The sequence below is a fragment of the Rana temporaria genome, chromosome 1, assembly GCF_905171775.1.
Source record: "Rana temporaria chromosome 1, aRanTem1.1, whole genome shotgun sequence".
Classification (NCBI taxonomy): domain Eukaryota; kingdom Metazoa; phylum Chordata; class Amphibia; order Anura; family Ranidae; genus Rana; species Rana temporaria.
Genome location: NC_053489.1, coordinates 476020490 through 476045381, shown reverse-complemented (window position 1 = coordinate 476045381; position 24892 = coordinate 476020490). Strand labels below are relative to the sequence as shown.

The 24892-nt window shown below is 41.9% G+C and overlaps 1 protein-coding gene across 15 annotated transcripts in view; it reads right to left on the bottom strand.

Moving 5' to 3' along the window:
- Positions 1-20824, bottom strand: part of LEF1 (lymphoid enhancer binding factor 1) — a 156962-nt gene extending 136138 nt beyond the window's left edge. For 9 of the 15 annotated variants that reach the window (XM_040329544.1, XM_040329500.1, XM_040329552.1 and 6 more), the window contains exons 1-2: positions 19769-20824; positions 15797-15868 (exon numbers count right to left, since the gene is read on the bottom strand). In XM_040329544.1, coding sequence (XP_040185478.1) covers positions 15797-15868; positions 19769-19984 — 288 coding nt within the window. In that variant the 5' untranslated portion in view covers positions 19985-20824. The remainder of the gene's footprint in view (positions 1-15796; positions 15869-19768) is intronic. The other 6 variants (XM_040329561.1, XM_040329570.1, XM_040329596.1 and 3 more) reach the window with 3 other exon arrangements.
- Between the last annotated feature and the right edge of the window lie 4068 nt (positions 20825-24892).

The following is a 24892-nucleotide window of genomic DNA, read 5'->3' as shown; positions in this document are numbered from 1 at the left end:
CTTAATTGATGTATTTTGGATCCGACATTAAAGGAAGATTACACATGAACTCCCTGAAGTTGCTTCAAAGTCATGCCAAAGTCCCGCCAAAGTCACGCTGAAGTTGCCTGGCAAAATCGCACTGTAAGTCACGTGACTTTCAGGTCGTTGCAGTGTGAACTGAGCCTAAATCTTATCTATTTTACATTTATGTTCATTATATATCAATATATATATCCGGTTTATAATGTTCCTTCACAAGGTGGTTTCAGATCATTTAAAGTGTCTCTAAACCCAAGAACACAAATTGTATGTACTGCAGCTTACAATTCCTTAGTTGTGATGGCACCTTTTTTTCCCTCTTCCTTATCGGTTTCTTTATTTTTACCTGGTGATCCTGCTAGGTGCATACTTCCATTTCTAAGGTGACAACCATACTGTATTTAGGAGGAGCATGTTGTCACTGTCACCCCAGGAAGGTAGTGTGTTAGGAACTTCTCATCTCCATAACACAGGGGGATGTGTTTTGTAGTCAACAGATATAGATGGGGACAATGCTAACTGATGGCTACCCAAAGCACAGGAAGTTATTAGCGCACAAGATTTCTGGTGTGATTTACGGCTGTTTTTGTCTCTTTTTTTTTTAACATGTGGACTAAAAATAACAAAACACTTTCATTGGTATATTTAAAAAGCCACAAGGCAGCAAAAAAAAAAGAGAAATGCATTCTTACAGTTTACATTTTTTATATACTTTAACCACTATCGACCATCCGCCGCAATTGTACTGCGGAATGTTTACTCTCCTGCGTGAATCGCCGTCATTGTACGTTGGGCGCGTACACGGCGATCTGTGCACATTCGCTAGCGGGGGAGCCAATCAGCGGGTCCAGCGGAATCAATGTCCGCCGGCCACCCGCGATCGCTTCACAGAGGGGCAGAACTGGGATCTGCCAGTGTAAACAAAGCAGATGCCCGTTCTGTCAGGGGAGTAGTGAGATTATCTGTTCCTAGTGATTAGGAACAGCGATCTCTCTCTATTCCTTGTCAGTCCACTCCCCCCACAGTTAGAAAACTTCTCCCTAGGTAACATTTAACCCTTTGAGCGCCCCCTGGTGTTAACCCCTTCCCTGCCAGTGTCATTTATACAGAAATCAGTGCATTTTTATAGCACTGGTCGCTGTATAAATGTCACTGGTCTCAAAAAAGTGTCAAAAGTGTCCGATCTGTCTGCCGCAATGTCACAGGTCACCGCCATTACTAGTAAAAAAAAAAGAAGAAAAATGGCATAAAGCTATGCCCTATTTTGTAGATTATTATTATTATTCAGGTAGATGCAATAACTTTTGTGCAAACCAATCAATATATGCTAACTGGGTTTTATTTTACCAAAAATATGTAGAACACATATCGAAGACATTTTTTTTTTTTTTTTTAATTTGGGATATTTATTATAGCAAAAAGTAAAAAAAAATATTTATATATATATATATATATATATATATATATATATATATATATATATATATATATATATATATATATATATATATATATATATATATATATATATATATTATTTTTTTTTAATTGTTGCTCTTTTTTTGTTTATGGCGCAAAAAATAAAAAAAAACGCAGAGGTGATCAAATACCACCAAAAGAAAGCTAAGTTTTGTTTGAATACAACGTCGCACGACCGCGCAATTGTCCGTTTAAAGTGACGCAGTGCCGTATCGCAAAAAATGGCCTGGTCAGCAAGTGGGTAAATCTTTCCAGGGCTGAAGTGGTTAAGAAAACACAGGAGACACAACTAGCAAACCAAAACTTCACTTCATTCAATGCTGGGGTCCCAGTGATGATGTATATTGCAATGTATAATAATCATATAGTTAAACTGGGGTATAGCTGTTTTTTTTTTGTTCAGGAAAAAAACAGCAAGAGGTTCCTCCATCCACACAAATGAGGTATATAGAGAAGCCCCCCCCCCCCCCAACTGGGGCATTGTATTCTAACAGTGGCTCCCACTCCTGTCAGAATATATTGATCTGATTGGCTGCAGCTGCTAATTGACACAAGTTTTCTAGCGTTTTCTAATGATCGACTGCTGTCAAACAGAGAGGGTCACACACAGATTGGTCCCTGCTGATCCAGGCAAATTTCAATCCATCTATACCCAGCTTACGTCAAGCCAAAAAAGAGCATCTAGTTCAAACAACAGAAAAAAAAAAATAAAGACAAAACCTTAATTTACAGAATCCTATACCCACCCACAGTTGATCTAGAGACCAGAAAAATAAAAACCCTATGAAGCATGGTCCAATTTGCTTCAGCGGAGGAAATAAAACTCCTTCTTGATCCCCCGAAGGTCATTGTATATACCCTGGATCAACAATCTCTGTTGTTATTACCTATAAATGTTGGTATCTATTATTATTATTATTATATAGGACTTATTTAGCACCTACAATATAAAGGGGAACAGTACAGCTACAACACAGCTCAATAGAGCAGGAATAGGAGGACTCTGCTCATGAAGCTTATAATCTAGATATATTTTGTGCATTTAAGAATGTATCCAGCTCTTTTTTTAAAACAAACTTCTGAGTGGGCCGCAACAATTCCTTGAGGGATCCTATTCTACATCTCACAGCTCTTACTGTGAAGAAGCCTTTTTGTATGTAGAGGTTAAATCTATTGAATTGGGTGATTCCCAGGGCCACACATGTAAATTTCCACCATCCCTTGTCAATATACTGTATGAAGTAAACCTCAAAAATATATGGGATTTTGTAGGCAATTAAAGAATGAAATTTCATATATATAAAATTAATATTTATTATAGAAAAAGGTTTTTTCTTTTTTACTTTTTCTATAATAAATATTATATATATATATATATATATATATATATATATATATATATATATATATATATATATATATATATATATATATATATATATATATATATATATATATATATAAAATACATTTCTCTTTTTTATATATATATATATATATTTCATTCTTACATTGCCTACAAAATCCCATATATTTTTGAGGTTTATTCCATATCTACCGTATTTATCGGCGTATAGCACCCTAACTTTTAGAGGGAAGTTTCAGGGAAAAAACTTTCCACAGCTCCCTGCGTATAACACGCAGGCACAGTTTACCCTCTATTTTCAGGGTAAAAAAGTGAGTGTTATACGCCAATAAATACAGCATTTTCCTCCAAATGTAGCGTGCCCCTATGTCCTATGTTATAATGACCTTAAAGGGGTTGTAAAGGTACATTTTTTCCTAAATAGCTTCCTTTACCTTAGTGCAGTCCTCCTTCACTTACCTCATCCTTCGATTTTGCTTTTAAATGTCCTTATTTCTTCTGAGAAATCCTCACTTCCTGTTCTTCTGTCTGTAACTCCACACAGTAATGCAAGGCTTTCTCCCTGGTGTGGAGTGTCGTGCTCGCCCCCTCCCTTGGACTACAGGAGAGTCAGGACGCCCACTAACACACAGCTCCTTTCTCTATCTGCAATGTAGAGAGCGTCCTGACTCTCCTGTAGTCTAAAAGAGGGGGCGAGCACGACACTCCACACCAGGGAGAAAGCCTTGCATTACTGTGTGGAGTTACAGACAGAAGAACAGGAAGTGAGGATTTCTCAGAAGAAATAAGGACATTTAAAAGCAAAATGGAAGGATGAGGTAAGAGAAGGAGGACTGTACTAAGGTAAAGGAAACTATTTAGGAAAAAAAATGTTACCTTTACAACCCCTTTAATCTGACAGCATTTAGTAAATATTCCTGCTCATACCTGGCATGTTCACTAAACCTCAAGATTAAAAAATGAAAGTATTTCCCACCTACCTAATGTTCTCAAATAGTCATAAATAGATAAAATAATACATCACCTGAAAAATTGTACCTTTACAACCCCTTTAAAGTGAATAATTCTTCACTATATGGACCACTTTAGATTTGTACATGGTGGTGGTCGTTAAGTTGTTTGCTTCCAGTCAAATGCCCTACAATATATTTTTCTAATCTTGTCTGCATCTAATAGTTAAGCACTACAAGTAGTAAAATTGTCACTTGACTAAAGCCTCGTACACACGACCGAGAAACTCGACGGGTGAAACACATCGTTTTGCTCGTCGAGTTCCTTGTTAGGCTGTCGAGGATCTCGGCGAGCCAAATTTCCCCATTCCCGTCGAGAAAAAAGAAGACATGCTCTCTTTTTTGCTCGACGAGATCCTCGACAGTTTCCTCGTCGAAAAGTGTACACACGACAGGTTTCCTTGGCAAAAAACAGCAAGTTTCTTGCTGGTTTTTGCCGAGAAACTCGGTCGTGTGTACGAGGCCTAAGGCAAACATTTTTTCAAACTTTTAAAAGAGATTGCCATCAATATGTGAGTTTCACTATAGCAGGGGCTTACCTTTAATGCCTAACAAATTAATACTAAATATAATAAAATAAATATCCCCGAAATCGAACTTGTTATTTGAAGTGAATATAGGCTAAGATGTCAAGTTTTCAATGTAGCTGATTTACTAAATGATCATGTTCACCTAGCAAAACGTTCTCCAATCATCCAATTGGTCAAGTGTATTTGTATTGTATTTTAAATGTTGTGTATTATTTTTAATTCCTTTTTATGTATATTATGTGAATACATTTTTCTAAACCTATCCAATGTGAATCATTTTGGTTGAGTACAACCATTCTACCCAGTACCGGTATAGTCCTCCCCGCCCACTTTGGTCTGTCGGTGTTTCAGGGTCTTTGGGGATTCCTTGAAACCCTTCAATTAGTTCTTGTAATGGAAAGCCATATTTCTCAAAGTTCCTGCACATGACTGTTTTTTTTTTAAGTGAACACTTTGCCGGGCTAAGTGAATATTTTCTTCTTTACAAACCAACCCCGTTGGGTAGACCAGTCTTATTTTGGTCAGTAGTACAATGAAGGGCCTAATTAGAGAAGTGAACTCCTGACATATGTTTAGCTCATTGAGACTTCACAGGAGGGTACAAGTCTCCCGTGAACTTTTTCTTTCTGTCCGGACAAGGCTCTATGGTGCCTGGCTGTTGTCCTCTTGTGCTTTTACAAAGGGGGAGGGGTTATACTATTCTGCATAAAAAGTGAAAGCTGTTTATTCAATCGCCACTTGGCTAATTAGCTTCTCATACATATATGTATACACACAGCTTGAGGTTCTGTGAGAGTTGGAAGGTTTTCCCCTTTCCTTCAACAAAATTCAAAGAGCTGAAGCATGGCTATATCATTACAAGGGTTAATCTTAGATTAGATAGGCTACAAAAAGTTTACATACAGGCAAAAGAAAGCAGACATAAAGCCTCAAAAGATAAGGGAGACTCCAGTCATTAGGCAGACTCCGCACTGCCCTTTATGATGCCGGGAATGAATTGTACTTTTTATTTACAAGGTTTGGAACATGCAGTAGGGCGGCTAATAAGTGATTACGAGGTCCAAATTAACTTCCTTCCCTAGAATTTGAAATACTGGCCATGCACAGGAGATAAGAACTGGAGGCTGGCTTATTAAAGGAGTTTGCCCAATACATTTTGTGAATATCCACTTCAATTATCCAATCACGTGAAAGGTGAACTCTTCCGCATGATTCGGTATTCAAACTGAACAGAAAATTGACTTTCCACCTTATTGGATAAATTAAGAGAATATTTATCTAGATGAGCCCTGTATACTGTACCCTCTGGAGACAAGTTATGTGGTGTTTTCTGTATATGGTTTTCTTTTTCTTTTGATATGTTCTTGACTTTTGTGTGAAGTGTTTTGGCTATATTTGCAGCTGTACCAAGGCCGTAGTGTATATGGCAATTGCATTTCTTTTTATTATAATACAATATATAAAATCTAGTTTTAATTTCAATAAAAAGTATCTGATTAAAAAAGATTTTTTTTTAAATATTTACAGAGTCTATTGCATAACAGGCTCTCAACTCCAATATCAGCTTATTCTCCAAATGGTAGAACACCTTTTAGCAGCAGTCGATTGTTAATTTCAAAAGGAATGGTTGCAACACGTTGTTTTAAAGATACTGTAGGACAGTGGTGGCTGGGTTTTTTTTTGGAGGGGGGCGGCAAACAACCACCCCCTGGCGGCTGGCACCCCCCGACACCCCCTCTGCACGCATGGTTTGTCGGTCATCCAGCCCCGTACTTACTCTAGGTCACGGGCAGGCAGCACTCTATGGGTGGCGGCTTCTATCGCGTCTCCTCCTCCTCTCCATCACGGTGGCTTATGCCACGCGTCTCCTCCATCCTCCTCCTAGACCTCCAATAGGATCATCTGTCCTTTCAGCCAATTGGGTAAGGCCTCGTACACACGAGGGGACATGTCCGATGAAAACGGTCCGCTTTCATCGGACATGTCCGCTCGGAGATTTCGGTCTGATGGTTGTACACACCATCAAACCGAAATCCGCGCGGACAGGATACGCGGTGACATGGCCGCGCCGTCGCCGCGACAATGACGCAGCGACGTGCGCGACCCTGGAAGGTCAATGCTTCCACGCATGCATCGAATCACTTAGACGCATGCGAGGGCTTTCTGACTACCGAACATGTCCGACGGACAGGCTTCCAGCGGACATGTTTCTTAGCATGCTAAGAAACATTCGTCCGCTGGAAACCTGTCCGATCCGCCGGAAAATTGTCCGGTCGGCCGTACAGACGACCGAACATGTCTGCTGAAACTGGTCCGCGGACCAGTTTCAGCAGACATGTTCGGTCGTCTGTACGAGGCCTAATAGGTTTTAGGACTAACTTCCAGATTGCCCGGTAGGAGAATCAGTGTGACAAAAGCGAATATTCATTCGCTATTGTCACACAAGTGGGTGTGCTCGGGGGGCAGACCACTGCGCCTCGAACACATCCACTTGTGTGACAATAGCGAATGAATACTGTCCTACAGTATCTATAAAACATTGTGTTACAACCATTCCATTTGAAAGGAACCATCGACTGCTGCTAAAGGGTGTTCTACCATTTGGAGAATAAGTTGATATTGGAGTTGAGAGCCCGTAATGCAAAAAAACTGTAAATATTAACGTATTTTTTCTTTTTTAATCAGATACTTTTTGCCACCCTTTTTTGAAGCATATTAGAGCCTCTGGCTTTAATCATGTGCTTCAAAAAAGAAAAAAACAGATTAGGGGGCCGAACGCATTGATGGGGGGCGGCGCCCCTGCGCCCCTTATGGACAGGCTGCCACTGCTATAGGACTGATTTACTAAAACTGGAGAGTGCAACATCTGGTGCATCTGTGCATGGTAGCCAATCAACTTGTACAATTAAGATTTGACATACAAAACCTGGAAGCTGATTGGTTTCTATGAAGAGCTGCACCAAATTTTGCACTCTCCAGCTTTAGTAAATGAACAACTTTTATTTAGAATCCTGTTATACAAAGTTCTAATTCCTTGGTATTCTTGTGTACAATTTTACCCTCTTATAAATAAACTGTTTTCAGAAGGTTGGAAGATTTTTTTGAGATCTTTGTCACTTATTATGAATGGTCTATTTTCCATACACATCCCGATCATAGCAATTATTGCTATAGACTTCACAAAAACAGAAGCAGCAGTCTGAAAAAATGCTCCCCAAATACCTGGCCATACACAGATTTTTTTCCCCCAGCCAATAGGCTGAACGAAAATAATCCTAAATTTTCCTCCATCCACACTAACAGCATAGATGGACAAACCTCCCACTATGGGCTATTGTATTTTGACAGACTGTACCAATGGCTGTCAGAATACCCAAGCTGGCCTTCTTCTGATTTGTTGCAGGTGGTTTGTGGGTTAGAATATTTCACCCAATCAACTTTTGTCAAGCCAGATGGCCGCAAAAGGAGCGCCTTAAAAATCTGATTTACTAAATGGGTCATATTCTAGTTTATGTTTACTTCATAGCTACATTTCAGGCTCAGGAAAAAAGTTAACTTTTTACACTTTTCTGAACCCTAAGGAGTGTTTTTAAAGCGGAGTTCCACCTAAAAATGGAACTTCCGCTTAACCCACTCCTCGCGCCCTTACATGCCACATTTGGCATGTAATTTTTTTGGGGGGGGAGTGGGGGCTTCAGGAGAAGGGGACTTCCTGTCCCACTTCCTCCTTCCGCCGAGGGGCTGGAAAGGCGATTAGCTTAATCACCTTTTCACAGCCCCTCCCTGTAGGCGAGCGCCTGTCCAATCGGACGGCGCCGTGCCGCTCGCGCATGCGCAGTGCCGCTTGCGCATGCGCAGTGGGTGCCCGGCCATGAAGCCGAAAGCTGTCACTGCCGGGTGCCCACACTAGGAATGAAGACGGCGAGGGGGGGCGAGGAGCGGAGCCCCAGCCGGCGCGTCGCTGGAGCCGTGGAGCAGGTAAGTGTCTGTTTATTAAAAGCCAGCAGCTACGCTTTTTGTAGCTGCTGACTTTTAATAAACTTAAAAAATGGGTGGAAAACCCCTTTAATGAACACAAGCTACAGTAAAGTTCACCCCTTTGGTATATTGGCCCTTAAAGAAGAACAATATTCTATAATGGCAGAGCCATTTAAAGAGACTGTAATTTTTTTTCCCCAATAGAAAGTCTTCCTAGCCAACACTCTGATCTACTTATACTTACCTTTACAGTGCTCACCAGACACCTCCTCTCATGAAGCTGTGCTCAGGCCTCAGACCAGAACACATGGTGTAGGGTGTGGTATCATCAACCCTGGATATGCTCCAACACCATCCAACAGCTTATTCTGTGGGTATAACTGGGTCCAGGGGTGGGCTAGTAAGACATGCTCCCTGGTATTCAACAGTTAAAGCGGATCTCCACTCTAAAGTGGAGTCCCGCTGATCGGCACCCTCCCCCCCTCCGGTGTCACATTTGACACCTTTCAGGGGGGAGGGGGGTGCAGATACCTGTCTACAGACAGGTATCTGCACCCACTTCAGGCCCTACGATACGGGCAAAAGACGGGTTTTTTCCTCGCTTCCCGTCCGTGCCCCGTTGTATGCTGGGAACACTCGGCTCCCAGCACACAGCGGGAGCCAATCGGCAGGCGCAGCACGACTCGCGCATGCGCCGTAGGGAACCGGGCAGTGAAGCCGGAGCGCTTCACTTCCTGGTTCCCTCACCGTGGATGGAGGGGGGAGCAGCAGGGTGACGAGCGATCGGCTCGTCATCTGCTGCGATCGGCGCTGGACTCCAGGACAGGTAAGTGTCCTAATATTAAAAGTCAGCAGCTGCAGTATTTGTAGCTGCTGGCTTTTAATATATTTTTTTAGTGGCACATCCGCTTTAAGTACCCTTTGAAATCCATCTCATGGTAGAGTGACAACGAGTGGAACTTGTGACAGATTCTGGATGTGTCAGTAAGGCCCCTTTCACACTGAGGCATTTTTTGGGTGTTTATCTGGAATTTTCAGGTGCTTTGGCGTTAAAAAAGCCTGTAAAGCGCCTGAAAGAAGCCTCATCTGCAATCTCAATGTGAAAGCCAGAGTGCTTTCAGAGCCCTTTCACACTGCCAGCGCCCGAAAAACGCTAGTAAAGCGCAGCTAAGACCCTTTTCACACTGGGGTGTTTTTCAGGCACTTTGACGTTAAAAAAGATTCCTCAATGGGAAGGGGCGTGTTAGGAGCGGTGTATTTAACGCTCCTAAAGCGCTGCAAAGAAGCTGCTTGCAGGACTTTTTTTGATGCCCTGCCAGTGCAGCGCCTCAGTGTGAAAGCACTCAGGCTTTCACATTGGGATTGCAGATGCAGTTTCCTTCAGGCGCTTTACAGGCGCTTTTTTAACGCTAAAGTGTGAAAGGGGTCAAGAGTCTTTCCTAAGACGTGGTGAAGTTTTGCAGGCAGGAAAGCTATTTGAGACGGTAACAAAAACTTCAGTTGCTGAGAAACTTAAAGCGGAGGTTCACACAAAAAGTGAACCTCCGCTTTTTGGATCCCTCCCCCCCTCCGGTGACACATTTGGCACCTTTCAGGGGAGAGGTGTTTACATCAGCATCTCCCCATTCTAACTCACCGTGAGACGATCGCAGGGATACCCGTGGCGATCGAGCCTGCGGGACCCGTGGTCAGGCTCAGCTCGCGGCGGGTGCGTCCACAATGCCACGATCTTAAAGGGGAAACACAGTCCGAGCCATGCTTACGACGTATATCGTCATGCGCTGGTCGGCAAGCAGTTAAATATCCAATTGTGTGCAAGAGAACTAAAGCACATGATTGGGTATACAACATGAACACAGCTTCTCCTTATTCTGTAACATTCACTCTGCTAGGTGAACATCCTTTATTATTATAATACAAGATTTATATGGCGCCAACAGTTTGCACAGCGCTTTACAATACAAAGGCAGCCAGTACAGTTACAATACTGTTTGATACAGTAGGATTCAGAGGGCCCTGCTCCTTAGAGCTGACAATCTAAGAACAACAATGCCTGAGGCCCCGTACACACGGCTGAGGAACTCGACGTGCCAAACACATCGAGTTCCTCGGCCAGTTCAGCCCTGAAGCCGCCGAGGAGCTCGGCGGGCCGAGAGCTCCCATAGAACAACGAGGAAATAGAGAACATGTTCTCTATTTCCTCGTCGAGCTCCTCGTCGGCTTCCTCGGCGAAATTGTACACACGGCCGGGTTTCTCGGCAGAATTCAGCCAGAAACTCGGTCGGAAGCTGAATTCTGCCGAGGAAACTGGTCGTGTGTACGGGGCCTCACAGTATTGATGAAACAGCCAGGCAACCACCATGTTCAGGAGAAAATCAGCAATGGCAGCTTCTGCTTTTCTCTCAGTAAAGGTTTCCTTTAAGATGGGTTTTTTTGTCTCGGCCAGCCCCCTCTTCTTGACATGAACTACACAGTTTGAAGGAGTGCCCATGTGCTGCTCCTATTTTTTATATTTTTCCCACATGTCATGACTTTCAAGGGCATGGAAACACTATATACAAAGTATGTTTTCTCAGAGTTGCTGTTTTTCTGAAATTGTACTGGATTTGGGTTAATATCCAATGTACATGGATAAAAGTACTGCTTAGCAGAGCATCCTGTAATGTCATAGTTGGACAGGGTTATAGATTATATGTGAATCCAGAAATGTTAACAATGCAGAACCCCCAACAAATACCAAACCGACTTAGAATTTGAAAGTGCGGGAAGTCCTATACAGTTTCATATGCTGCAATATAAGCCTATTCAGTAAGGTAATATTAAAGTGGTTCTAAAGGCAGAAGGTTTTTTTATCTTAAAGGGGTTGTAAAGGCAGAAGATTTCTATGCATTAAGATAAAAATGCTTCTGTGTGCAGCAGCCCCTATAACACTTACCTGAGGTCCCTCAATGTCCAGCGATGTCCGCGAGTATCTCAGCCACCTGAGATTCTCCCTCCTGACTGGCTGAGACACAGCAGTGGTGCCTATGGCTGTCACTGCTGTTAATCAAAGTCAGCTAGCCAATCGGGGGGGGGGGGGAGAGGGGGCGGGACTGGGTCGGGGCTCCGTGTCTGAATGGACACAGGGAGCTGTGACTCGGATCGGGTGCCCCCATAGCAGGAGGGAGAGGCCTAGATTACAGAAGAGGGACCCGAGAAGAGGAGGATACGGGCTGCTCTGTGCAAATCCACTGCAACAGAGCAGGTAAGTATAACATGTTTGTTATTTTTATGGGGAAAAAACAAGACTTTACAATCACTTTATTGCATTCCATGCATTAAGATTCTATACAGCCCCCTTTAGCCCCCCTAATACTTACATGACCCCCATCTTGATCCAGCGATTTTGCACAAGAGCCTTGTTTGTCTGGGACTCTCCCTCCTCATTGGCTGAGACACAGCACCAGGTACCATTGGTTCCCACTGCTGTCAATCAAAGACAGTGAGCCAAGAATGAGAGAGAGGGGATGGGGCCAAGCCGTGGCTCCGTGTCTGAATGGACACAAAGAGCAGCAACTTGGCTTGGGTGCCCCCATAGCAAGCTGCTTGCTGTGGGGGCACTTGGCAGGAGAGAGGGGCCAGAATCGCAGAAGAAGAGGATCTGGGCTGCTCTGTGCAAAACCATTACACAGAACAAGTAAGTATAACAGATTTGTTATTTTTAAACAAAAGAAAACAAGACTTTATTATCACTTTAGAGCCGGTTCACACACAGGCAACCCGACTTTGGGGGCGACTCGGCAAGGCGATCTCAAGGCGTTTTGAGAGGCAACTTGCAAAATTACTTCAGTATTGAAGTCAATGCAAGTCGCCCCGAATCGCCCCCAAAGTCGTACAGGAACCTTTTCCGAAGTCGGAGCGACTTGCGTCGCTCCTATTAGAACGGTTCCATTCACTACAATGGGACGCGACTTGTCAGGCGGCTGTGTCGCCTGACGAGTCGCCCCAGTGTGAACCGGGTCTAAGTGTACATAATATGCTAATATGCAATGCATACTATGCCATACTATGCCCATTATGCCTTTACCTTGCATGTCTAAAAATAAAAAGCACCCAGCGGTTTACAACCTCTTTAAGTTAACTGTAATAAATCAATGATGATTGATTAGCTACTATAATGTGCATCATTCTCTAGATTTTCATGTTATGACATATTAAATAATTTAAAATTAACATTTCATTGTTTGCTACAGCTAATGCTGGCCATTGACTTTAGGGAGTGATTATATGGATGATCCAACTTATAGGGCTATCATATAGGGGTTGATTTACTAAAACTGGAGAGCGCAAAATCTGGTGCAGCTGTGCATGGTAGCCAATCAGCTTCAAACTTCAGCTTGTTCGATTAAGCTTTGATGAAAATAAATAACCTGGAAGCTGATTGGTTTCTTTGCAGAGCTCTACCAGAGGGAGGGTGGAGGCACACATAGGCAGCCGCAGAGCCAGTTTATCTCATTGGAAGCAACTACGATTGGGCAAGGTTTGTAAATATTTACAGTCACTTTGTCCCCTGAGAATCCTTGCTCATTGACACATAAACATTGGATCGTTTCTTGATCAGACCAAAATAGGCCAGACTTGGAGAGTGTCATCTAAGGGCACAGTTAGAATGGTCAGAGATGGTGGCCTATGGGCGCCATTAGGGTGGTGAGAGAGGTTGGCCTATGGGCATCATTAGGGTGGTAAGAGCATACCTCCCAACTTTCTGAGATGGAAATGAGGGACACCTATCGGCAAAAGTATGCAGGCATAGGACACACCCCTTGCCACGCCCCCTTAAAGGAGAATTGTACAAAAACATACGATTGGTTAAACCCACAAGTGCTTTTTTTTACCACTACTATTCCTTTATATTGGCTCTTGGAATCTAAAAATGCAGCAATTTAGAAATCAGATGAAAGGTTTAGCACTGGGAAACACTTTTTGATAGATAAAAAGTGCATTTTATATACATCTATATAGAACAGACCAAAATGAGGGACAAATGAGGAGAATGAGGGACATTGCTCCAAATCAGGGACAGTCCCTCAAAATCAGGGACAGTTGGGAGGTATGTAAGAGAGGTTGGCCTATGAGCACCATTAGGGTTGTAAGAGAGGTTGTTCTATGGGCACCTTTAGGGTGGTCAGAGATGGTGGTTTATTGGCACCATTAGGGTTGTAAGAGAGGTTGGTCTATGGCAGGGATATGCAATTAGCAGACCTCCAGCTGTTGCAAAACTACAAGTCCCATCATGCCTCTGCTTCTGGGTGTCATGCTTGTTGCTGTCAGAGTCTTGCTATGCCTCATGAGACTTGTAGTTCTGCAACAGCTGGAGGTCCACTAATTGCATATCCCTGGTCTAGGGGCACCATTAAAGTGGTCAGAGATGGTGGTCTATGGGCACCATTAGGGTGGTAAAAAAGGTTGGTCTACGGGTGGTCAGCACCATTAGTGTGGTAAGAGGTTGGTCTATGGGCACCATTAGGATGGTAAGAGGGTCATGGATCACTGATCAACATGACAGCTGAAAGATCTGCTTGCTGTTAACAAAAATGCTGCACCACCATACCCATATCTATTTTTGAACCCAGTTTGAGAGACAATTATATTTTAGCTCATGTAAACAAGATCATCTCTCCATTTTCTATGTTTACATGACCAACAAGTCATAACATGCAATAGTTAATGCTTGCATGTTAACTTCTAAAAATATGAATATTGCAGTAGATGCTCACATAAGCTTCCTCTCACGGAATAATCCGGTTGTCAAAGACCCCTTAGGCTGGCCATGCATAGCTCGATAAAAGCAGCATCTGATCTGAGCATTGTTTGTGATAATTCAGCCATGTAAAGATTTAGTAAAAACACCTATGATTCTCGTAAATTGTCCTTATTGCACAAAAAGATTCTGGAGACCCTCTTTGTGCCCGGTACTCAGTCATTCTCTTTTCTATGGAAAAAAGGTTGCAAAGCTTTTACTGAGCGTGTTCCATGCGCTGGTTGAATCGTACAGAAGACTGCAGTGTTGCGCAAGCTGTGGACAGGCAGGTCTTTCACCGCCAGCCATCCACCGCCAGATATCTGCTTGTCTCTGATTGACCTTACTGTACATTTTACTGTACAGCTGACTTAACTTTAAGAATGTGAAATTTGCAATATTGTCTTTGATTATGCTGGAATAAAAACGAATGATTAAAAAAATATATATATACCGCAAAAGCTTTGCATCTTTGGCACTTGACAATTCCTCCCCCTACACAAGCTGTCTGACCTTAATGTTAGACTAAGACCTGTGGTCAGCTTCAGCTGGTTTGTAGACCTGTGGTCAGCTCTAGCATCCTGTTTTCTTTTCTTTTATTGAACAAAAATCTGGGGCACCACGTTTACTAGATTCGTTTAACATTTACTGACTATACCCCTGAATTCATGTTATAGGAGAAGTGACCTATAATACATTTTACAGGCAGAATGGAGATTTCAATTTATTACCATCAGTTATTTCATATAGTTAGCTATACAAAATTATTGACATATTTTATATATCATATATTGTGCTTTCTGTCATTTTTTTTTTTTTTTTTTACATACATATACATACAAAATGCAGTCACCAATGTGTTCTTTTAATTACTAGGAGATAAAATGCATGTATTCAGGCCCAGTTTACTACCACCTATGTATTGTCCAGCAAATGTCAAAATGTTTACTGAAGACATTGAGTTGACATTTAATTGACTGTCAGTAAAAGGGAATGATAGATTTAAAAAGGCAAATTAGCCAATCATATGTCAGCTCTGGTCTTTCCAGCGCAGGTTAAACTGTGGACAATCCGACTGCCTCCTTTTGAACCACTTCCAGTTTTCCACTTTGATTCTTAATGAACAGACCTCTTTGTCTCACATTCACTTGCAGTTTAAACATAAGACATGTTCAAGGTTTTATGATCACTGTTGCATTACCAAAAAAATGAAAGTTGAAAAAAAAAAAATTCATTGTGGTTTAGTAAAAAATATCAATCCGAAATGTGTTACCTTTGTCAGTAGGCATCGTGCCAAGAGGAGAGTTAGGACATCAGTGTAAGAAGGCATGTAATAACACAACATGGCACAGTGCCAGGATGTGTTACTGATAGCCTAATCTTACATACTGGACACACACTGGGGTGATTTACTAGTGGCTTCCCAGTCCAGCAAAAGCCTATGTTCTGTTTAGACACCCCATCAGGTTAAGTGGAAATAAAGAAACTGAAACTTGATAGGCTGTTTGAAGTGAACAAAGACTTTTTTGGCAAACCTTTAGTAACCTTTTAATCTTCCTATGCATGTCACAAAGAACAACAGGCAATGAGAGAGCTCGCTGTCATTGCAGAAATCTCAAACCTACCAACCTACCAAGACATTTTCCATTATCTGCCGACAACTTGGTGATGTAGCGCATACAAAGTGAAGGGCCAGATCCCTTTCCTATGGAGAAAAGGGAACAGTCACTAAGATCTAACAAATTTGCAATGTTTTTAGGTGCTTGTTATCACTCACATATTAAGACTACCACATGCTAAAAGCGATGCTCAGATTCATGACAATCGCTTGTGTAGACCATCTCAATATATAATGCAATTACTGTCAGTTAATATGCCCTACCAATAAAGAATTTATGTATATGCAAAATTAGCTAGAAATACATTTTCTTATAAATATGCAGAGAAAATCATTTATTTTGCTATCTTATTACCTGGATATCTGTAACTGTTTATATGATCACGGCCATATTATTAAACAGGCAAAAAGCCACCCTCCAGAACTTTGGGCCCACCAAGTGTTGGCACTTGGATTCTATAAAGCAGATCTTATCTGAACCCTCTGGAGCTCTAGGAAATGAAAAGATCCCTTGTTTTGAAAAGCAAAGTATACTATTGAATTTGGTGATTATTGTGTTTGTAAACATTAGTGGCAATATTAAAAAAATATATACAATGTTATGTTTATTAGGGTTGTCCCGATACCGATACTAGTATCGGTATCAGGACCGATACCAAGTATTTGCGTGAGTACTTGTACTCGCGCAAATGCTCCCGATGCCTGGCCGAATACTTTTTTTGTATTTATCAACATGTTCTATGGAAATTCTTTGAGTTTTTTACTACTGCGTGACAAGCAAATAAAACATTTTTATTAATTTGTACTCATTTTTATTCTTTTATAATGTCTTGAGTTAGAGTTCTTCATAATTCTAAAGAAAATATCCTTAGTCTGTATTGTGGTTTGAAAACTGTCACTTGACATTGAAAAAAAGTATCGGTATTCGGTTTCGGCGAGTACATGAAAAAAAGTATCGGTACTTGTACTCGGTTCTAAAAAAGTGGTATCGGGACAACCCTAATGTTTATACTTAATTATTCCAGCCTAACTAAGTTTTATGACTCCTACTTTGATCCTAAAGGAACGTAACATATATCTAAGGGCAAAACAATTTTATTTTAGCTTTACAGTGGTGACGGGTTAGAACACCTGTCAGGTTTTTATTGCTGTCTGTGCCCCCGTAAGGGAAATTGATCCTCTTTACCTGTACTAGTCACCAGGAAATAATGTAAGGGAAAATTAAACATTTTTAGTTGTCACTTGAATAGAAATAAAGAGGAAATCTTCCTATGGGGACACTTGCTTCTGTGACAAGTAAGAGGGGATTTATCTCTCATTAGAAATGTATTCTTTCACTTGCTGATAAGTCTGCAGGACAGAAAGTGAAGGGAAATCTTGCTAATGAGAAATCCAAAATTCACCATCCAGAATGGAAAAAAAAAAAGTTTGGGCTTAAAAAAATACTTTGAGTGCTAAGTCTCCTCCATAAGGTGAATTCTGGAATAAAATGATTTAGCAATGTGTCAGAGCCCATCAGAATGCCGTGTTCCTTAGGCCCACTCTTGGAATATAACAATCCTGCCAGTGGTCCTTGCACACATACCAATGCTTAGATGAAAAGTGGTCGTGATGCTTTTTAAGGCCACGGGGGCAGCTAGTTCACAAGGGGTCAGGGAAAGCACTTTGTTGTAAAGCCTAAAAATTCTCATGTTACAAACAAATTGCGCATATGAAGTGAACTGTGACATGACAAATACTGCGCCACTAAAGATCATTGCTTTTATGTGAATGCCTAGGCATGCTGACGGCTTTCTGCCTCATTATCTAAAGTAGACAACAAAGAATAAAGTGCAGTAAGCCATAGCAACCAATCAGCTAGCCTCTTCCGCTGTCCTAATCATTCAAAAGTGACCACTTCAGGTGCAAAAGGAGATGATTCATGAAAACTGGAAAAAGGTGCAGCTGATGTCCATAGCAACCATATTCCTTGGTCCTGTAAAAGTGATAATGCTACCCACAGCAACCATTTAGAATATCACTAGCTACTATTGGAGGCAGCTCCATTTTTTTTTTCATTTTCTTAACTCAATTTAGACCAGCTATTCTCAACCTGGGTTCTGTGGAACCAAATTCAGATGTTGCTTGGGCTTCCTTGAGCTGGGGACTCGTTGACCTCCCATCTGATGGTGCCTGCATTGTTTTGGGGTCAATGCCACTTGGCAGAACCAGCTGCATGACCCCATAAGATTGATTTACTAAAACTGGAGAGTGCGAAATCTAGTGCAGCTCTGTAAAGAAACAAATCAGTGTCCAGGTTCTATTGTCAAAGCTTAATTGAACAAGCTGGATCTAGAAGCTAATTGGCTACCACCAACAGCTGCACCAGATTTTGCACTCTGCAGTTTTAGTAAATCAACCCCCATGCTTGAAAGGGTGGCGTTCTGATTACCAATGTAAAGGGCATTATTTCTACTGACCCCCAATGTAAGCATTCCATTCTTCCTACTGGCCACCAATGAAAGGGGTCCATTCTGCCTACTGACCACCAATGTAAGGGTTCCATCCTGCCTACTGACCACCAATGTAAGGGTTCCATTCTTCCCACTGACCACCAATGTAAGGATTCCATTCTTCCCACTCATCACCAATGAAAGGGTTCTATTCTTCCCACTGACCACCAATGTAAGGGTTCCATTGTTCCTACTGACCACCAATGTAAGGGGCATTCTTGCCACTGATTCTCAATGTAAGGGTTCCTTTCTTCCTACTGACCACCAATGTAAAGGTTCCATTCCACCCACTGACCCCCAATGTAAGGGTTCCAGTCTTCCCACTGACTACCAATGTAAGGGGCAGGTTTCCCGCTGACACCCAATGTAAGGAGCATGTTTTCCACTGACCCCTAATGTAAGGGTTCCATTCTTTCCACTGACTACCAATGTACGGTTCATATTTACTTCTAACCTTCCAATGTGAGAGGCATGTTTCCCACTGACCCCCAATGTAAGAGGCATGTTTTCCAGTGACACCCAATGTATAGGGTTCCATTCTTCCTACTGACCACCCGTGTAAGGAGCATTATTCCCAATGACCACCAATGTAAGGGTTCCATTCTTCCCACTGACTATAAATGCAAGGGTCATATATACTTCTGACCCTCCAAAGTAAGAGGCATGTTTCCCACTGACCCCCAATGTAAGAGGCATGTTTCCCACTGACCCTCAATGTAAGAGGCGTGTTTCCCACTGACCCTCAATGTAAGAGGCGTGTTTCCCACTGACCCCCAATGTAAGAGGCATGTTTCCCACTGACCCCCAATGTAAGAGGCATGTTTCCCACTGACCCCCAATGTAAGAGGCATGTTTCCCACTGACCCTCAATGTAAGAGGCGTGTTTCCCACTGACCCTCAATGTAAGAGGCGTGTTTCCCACTGACCCCCAATGTAAGAGGCATGTTTCCCACTGACCGCCAATGTAAGAGGCATGTTTCCCACTGACCCCCAATGTAAGAGGCATGTTTCCCACTGACCCCCAATGTAAGAGGCATGTTTCCCACTGACCCCCAATGTAAGAGGCATGTTTCCCACTGACCCTCAATGTAAGAGGCATGTTTCCCACTGACACCCAATGAACCAATTTTAACAGGGGTTTATAAGACCTGAGCATGATGTTATGGGGGTCCCCCTGGTGTTAAAAGGCTGATATAAACTGTCAATGCTACTCAAGTAGAGAGAGTGTCAATGCTGTGCAGTTGTGCACCACAGTTAAAGCAAAGTCCCAGACAAACTGACATTAACATATGAAAACACACATAAAAGACTTGCTATGCAGGTAAAGGCACCATCCCCTGCTGATCGGTGTCACGCTGCTGCTGTTTTTCTTACCTGTAAACTTTGAATGATCCCTAGAACAATGCATCAGCTAACCCTACACAATGCACATGAGCTAACCCCCCACAACTGACCACCCATGGGCTTCCCCTTGCCAGACGTGACTTGTAGTTACCTCGTGGTTGTTGCTGTTAGGGATTTCACTTTCATTGACCAGAGAGGACTTGATATCTGCCAGATCCCCTTCTTCCTCCGGGTGGCTGATCTCCGCATAGATCTTCTCCTTTTGGGGATCCCCTTCATCCTTGAACGGGATCATCTCATCGGTGGCACACAACTCAGGGTCCCCACCACCTCCATTGCCTCCCCCTGCTCCAGAGAGCTGAGGCATGGCTCTGTGACAGAATACACCACTACTGTTCACAGAGGATTAGAAATCCAACCGAAGCAGTAAACTTTCTCCCCCCTTTGCCCCCCCAAAAGCAGGGTAAATCCGAATCAGTGGGCAGGCAGCAGTGCGATCTTCTGCTCCTCTGCCTGAGGATCCAGGGCTCAGATCTGAGAGGGGGGGACAATCTCACTCTTCAAAGGGCTTCTTGTGTTACCATCGAAACTTTCTTTTCTCTAGCGTCCCATGGAAAGCGACAAAGAAAATAAAAAGTTTGTTGTTAGTGTGACTAAGAGTGGAGAGAAGTTTGTCCCAGCCTATGACTCAGGGCTGAGTAAACCAGAAGGATAAAATAAGAATCTTGCCACAAGGTGTTACAAAGTATATGATCCTTCTTTGTTCTTGTAGTCCTCTTGGGCAATGAGGTCCTCTGAGATGACAAGGTGTCCCACCTGTGATGACCCTGAAAGGCAAGGAGACCACTGAGAGGAAGCTAGGAGACCCCTGTGATGTCCTGCAAGGCAATGGGAACCTCAGAACCTTCCTGTAGACCCCTGTGATGACCTGCAAGGCAATGGGAACCTCAGGACCTTCCTGTAGACCTCTCTAGGTGGAACTCCAGGAGACCCCTGTGATGTCCTGCAAGGCAATGGGAACCTCAGAACCTTCCTGTAGACCCCTGTGATGACCTGCAAGGCAATGGGAACCTCAGGACCTTCCTGTAGACCACTCTAGGTGGAACTCCAGAACTTCTTCCAGCTGGGGACAGGTCCTCTTGGTTGTGGGTGAGGAGGAAGGCAGCCTGGTTATCCCTGTGAAATGTGAAGGGGCAAGCAGTGTGTGTTTGTGTAATGTAACTTTAACATCCCCCTCCTCCTGTGCCCCCCTCCCTCTCTCCTTCCTCCCCCTTCCCTCTCTCTCTGTCTGCTGTAGGGGAGGAGGCGGTGGAAAGAGATGAAAGAGAAGCCGCCGCACTGATTGACAGCTTGCTGATAGAGGAGGGAAACAGACACACACCAGCTCAGCAAATGAAGGGGCAGGAGGGGACAAGATGAGAGTGGAAGGGAGGGAGAGGAAAAAAAAAACTAAGGGGAGGCAAACAGTCCAAAATGAAATACTCCTAATAATAGCAATTAAGGAAAACAGAGGAGAAATATCTAATAAGTAGGGCAGGTGTGCATTTCTTGCTGAGAAGCTTTCCATTGCATGTGATCAGCTGCACACCATGGCAAGGGAGGGCTGTGACGTCACCCGGACACCCCTCAATGTGTCACCCCTACATGTCACAGTAACACTGTACAGTTAAAACTTTTCTAAAACACATCAAATGCAGCCAGTGCTGTGTAAAATACGTATTGAAAAACAAAAAAAAAAACACTTGAAACAGAAATGTTGCAAACCTGCAACAAAAACAACAAACAAACCAAAAAAAGTAGATGTAGAAAAAGATATATAGAAATCTGGATGGCACGTTGTCCCCCCATAGGCAAGGCTTCTTATACCCCCCATCTCCCAGAGGCATGCAGATGGGGAGAGCTTTTCTAATGTTCGGTGGAAGACTAAGCTGAGATCAAACAGAAATAACACCATTTGAATGATGAAGGATAGAGAGAGTCGTTCCTGAGAAGCGGGGATCTCAAGAGGTTATTATTAGCAGAGAGAACGGGGGAGAAGAAAGCTGGTAAGTCTAGGAGCTCCTATTAGGAAAAGGGCATCTGGGATGTGGAGGTGAGCATGTTCATGGCACCCTCTTCACTGGCACCAACTGCACCACTCACTGCCTGCTGGCCAACACTCAACACACAAGGGTCCAATTCATCCTGATAGCTCAGATTCACCCCCACCCCCCCTGTACAACCCTGTGTGCAGTCCTTCCTAATATACACCCTGATATATACATACCATTCACACTTCAAAGTCAGAGCACTCCATCATACTTAGCTTTATTTATTTGCTGTTAGTTTTACATGAACAGGCTTTGCTTAGACCAAAAATCCGACAATGGCACTGGATATACTCTGCAATATTACCTATTTATTCCATTTTAACTATCGGCTATTTCATTCCTTGGTAGTAGCTATTCTTTCTTTATTATTAGCTATGCTTTTTCATTTTTTTCCTCTTTTCTTTCTCCACTTTTTTCTTTAATAGTAGCTTTTTTCTTTCTTTTTTTTCTTTCTTTCTTTTTTTTTTTCTTTCTTTTTTTTCTTTCTTTTTTTTCTTTCTTTCTTTCTTTCTTTCTTTCTTTCTTTCTTTCTTTCTTTCTTTCTTTCTTTCTTTCTTTCTTTCTTTCTTTCTCTTTCTTTCTTTCTTTCTTTCTTTCTTTCTTTCTTTCTTTCTTTCTTTCTTTCTTTCTTTCTTTCTTTCTTTCTTTCTTTCTCCCTTTTTTCCCCCTTCCTTCCTCCTTCCCCTCATTCCTTCGTTCCTTTCCTTCTTTTTTTCTATACTTCCTTCTTTAATTGTAGCCATCCTTCCTTCTTTAACAGTAGCTACTCTTTCTTTCTTTTTTTCCCTTCCTTCTTTATGTCTTCTCTAATTTCTTTCTTTCCTTTTTTTTTTTCTTTATTAGTAGCTATCTTTCCTTCTTCTTTTTTAATAGCATTCTTTCTTTCTTTTTTCTTTCTTTCTTTCCTTCTTTCTTTCCTTCTTTCTTTAATAGTGGACATTCTTCATTTCTTTCTTTCTTTCTTTCTTTCTTTCTTTCTTTCTTTCTTTCTTTCTTTCTTTCTTTCTTTCTTTCTTTCTTTCTTTCTTTCTTTCTTTCTGTCTTTCTTTCTTTCATAGTAGCTATCCTTGCTTCCGTCCTTCTTCAATAATAGCACCTTTCTTTCTTTTTTTCTTTCTTTCTTTCTTTCTTTCTTTCTTTCTTTCTTTCTTTCTTTCTTTCTTTCTTTCTTTCTTTCTTTCTTTCATAGTAGCTATCCTTCCTTCCTTCCTTCCTTCCTTCCTTCCTTCCTTCCTTCCTTCCTTTATTCCATCTTCCTTCTTCATTAATAGCTTCTTTCTTTCTTTCTTTCTTTCTTTCTTTCTTTCTTTCTTTCTTTCTTTCTTTCTTTCTTTCATAGTAGCTATCCTTCCTTCCTTCCTTCCTTCCTTCCTTCCTTCCGTCCTTCCTTCATTCCACCCTTCCTTCTTCATTAATAGTTCTTTCTTTCTTTCTTTCTTTCTTTCCTTCTTTATTTCTTAGTAGCTATCCTTCCTTCCTTCCTTTATTCCACCCTTCCTTCTTCATTAATAGCTTCTTTCTTTATTTCTTTCTTTCTTTCATAGTAGCTATCATTCCTTCCTTCCTTCCTTCCTTTATTCCACCCTTCCTTCTTCATTAATAGCTTCTTTCTTTCTTTCTTTCTTTCTTTCTTTCTTTCTTTCTTTCTTTCTTTCTTTCTTTCTTTCTTTCTTTCTTTCTTTCTTTCTTTCTTTCTTTCCCATCCTCCAGCACAGTGACACTGTGAAGCCCTCCAAAAGATGACTGATGAGAGGCCAGTCAGTGATTTGTAAGTTACTGACACATTACTCCAGATTCACACATATTGCCGATGGAAATCCTATTTTCTCCCTCATGCTAATTGCTAGGATTTACATACTAATTTTTAGAGCACCTTTTCCCTGCCCCAGACTCCATTGCAAGCTGTGAGATAGGGCAATAAATGTGCAGTGTAATGATTACTGAGAGCAAGGCTGATTGCTTTGTAAGAAAAAAACCTTGAGCAAACTAGGACTGTGACAGTTTTAGGATGACCTCCAAATATCACATCGTTTAATCATTATCATCATCCTCATCATCATCACTGTGTGTCTCTGTGTTCACCAATGTAGATATATCTACTCAGGCATGCATATAAATTGGATTCATACATACAATATTTATAGGCTTGTCAAGCATCCAGTAGATTGTATTATTAATATTAGTAGTAGTATAGATAATATTAGGATTATTAACGAATACTGTTCCGATTCTTTTGTATCTTTTTCTTCCCTTTTATATTTTATATTTTTATGTTTTATATTTTTGTATGCTCTTTTGGCCAGTATTTTTCTTTCCTGCATTTTCTATATAGTTTAGCTTTACTGTTGCAGCCCCCTTTATGTGTCTGGCAGCCGGTAATAATAAAAAGAGTACAATTCATGCATGCAGAACGGATTTGGGAAGTGGCTAGACGATTGGATCAAGCTATTTTCTTAATGAAAGCTAATATTTCAGTTTCTATAATCTATGACAGAGGATGTCCCTCCATGTGACTAGTTTTAAGTGGAAGGTGAGGAAGTGGTTAATGAGCTTGGGGTAAGCCCTCTCCCCCCTTAGCTGAGCTCCCTGATAAAGCTGTGTGTAGCCAGCACTAAATTGTGGTCTATGGACTAATGAATCTCAGGTTTGTTTGCTTCTTTTAAGTGGGGAGGAAGTTTGTGGGACTGCAGGGTGTGTTTATTCTAGACTCAGCACTGAGCTGTGTGAGTCTCATTAAAAGGGATGCTGTCTGCCCTATCTCTGGACCCTTTCATGTGGGCTGGAGATGATCCCAGTCCTGAAAACTTTTCAATTCTATAAAGAAGAGAAGGATGATGATTTATGTCATGGGAGCTCCCCAGCCTGAACTGTAGACAACACAAACCTGCACGACTGTGCGCTATGCAATATTCGGGGGAGGGAGGAGGAGATTGCACTGATAAGGAGAGGATGCTGATCATTAGGAGGGCAGGAAAGGAAAAAGCTGCAGGGAAACCAACATCAAAATACTTCTTTTTTTTTTTTTTCTTTTTTTTTTTTTTTTTTTTTAACCCGTTTCCTTTTCAAATGACATCTGCACTTGGGCCAGATCTGTAAGAAATTCGTTGTGCTGATGAAAGAAGTGAAAAGAAATCCAAAATATTTAGCACTTGTAACAATACATGGCTTGTGCTTAGAGGAAAGGG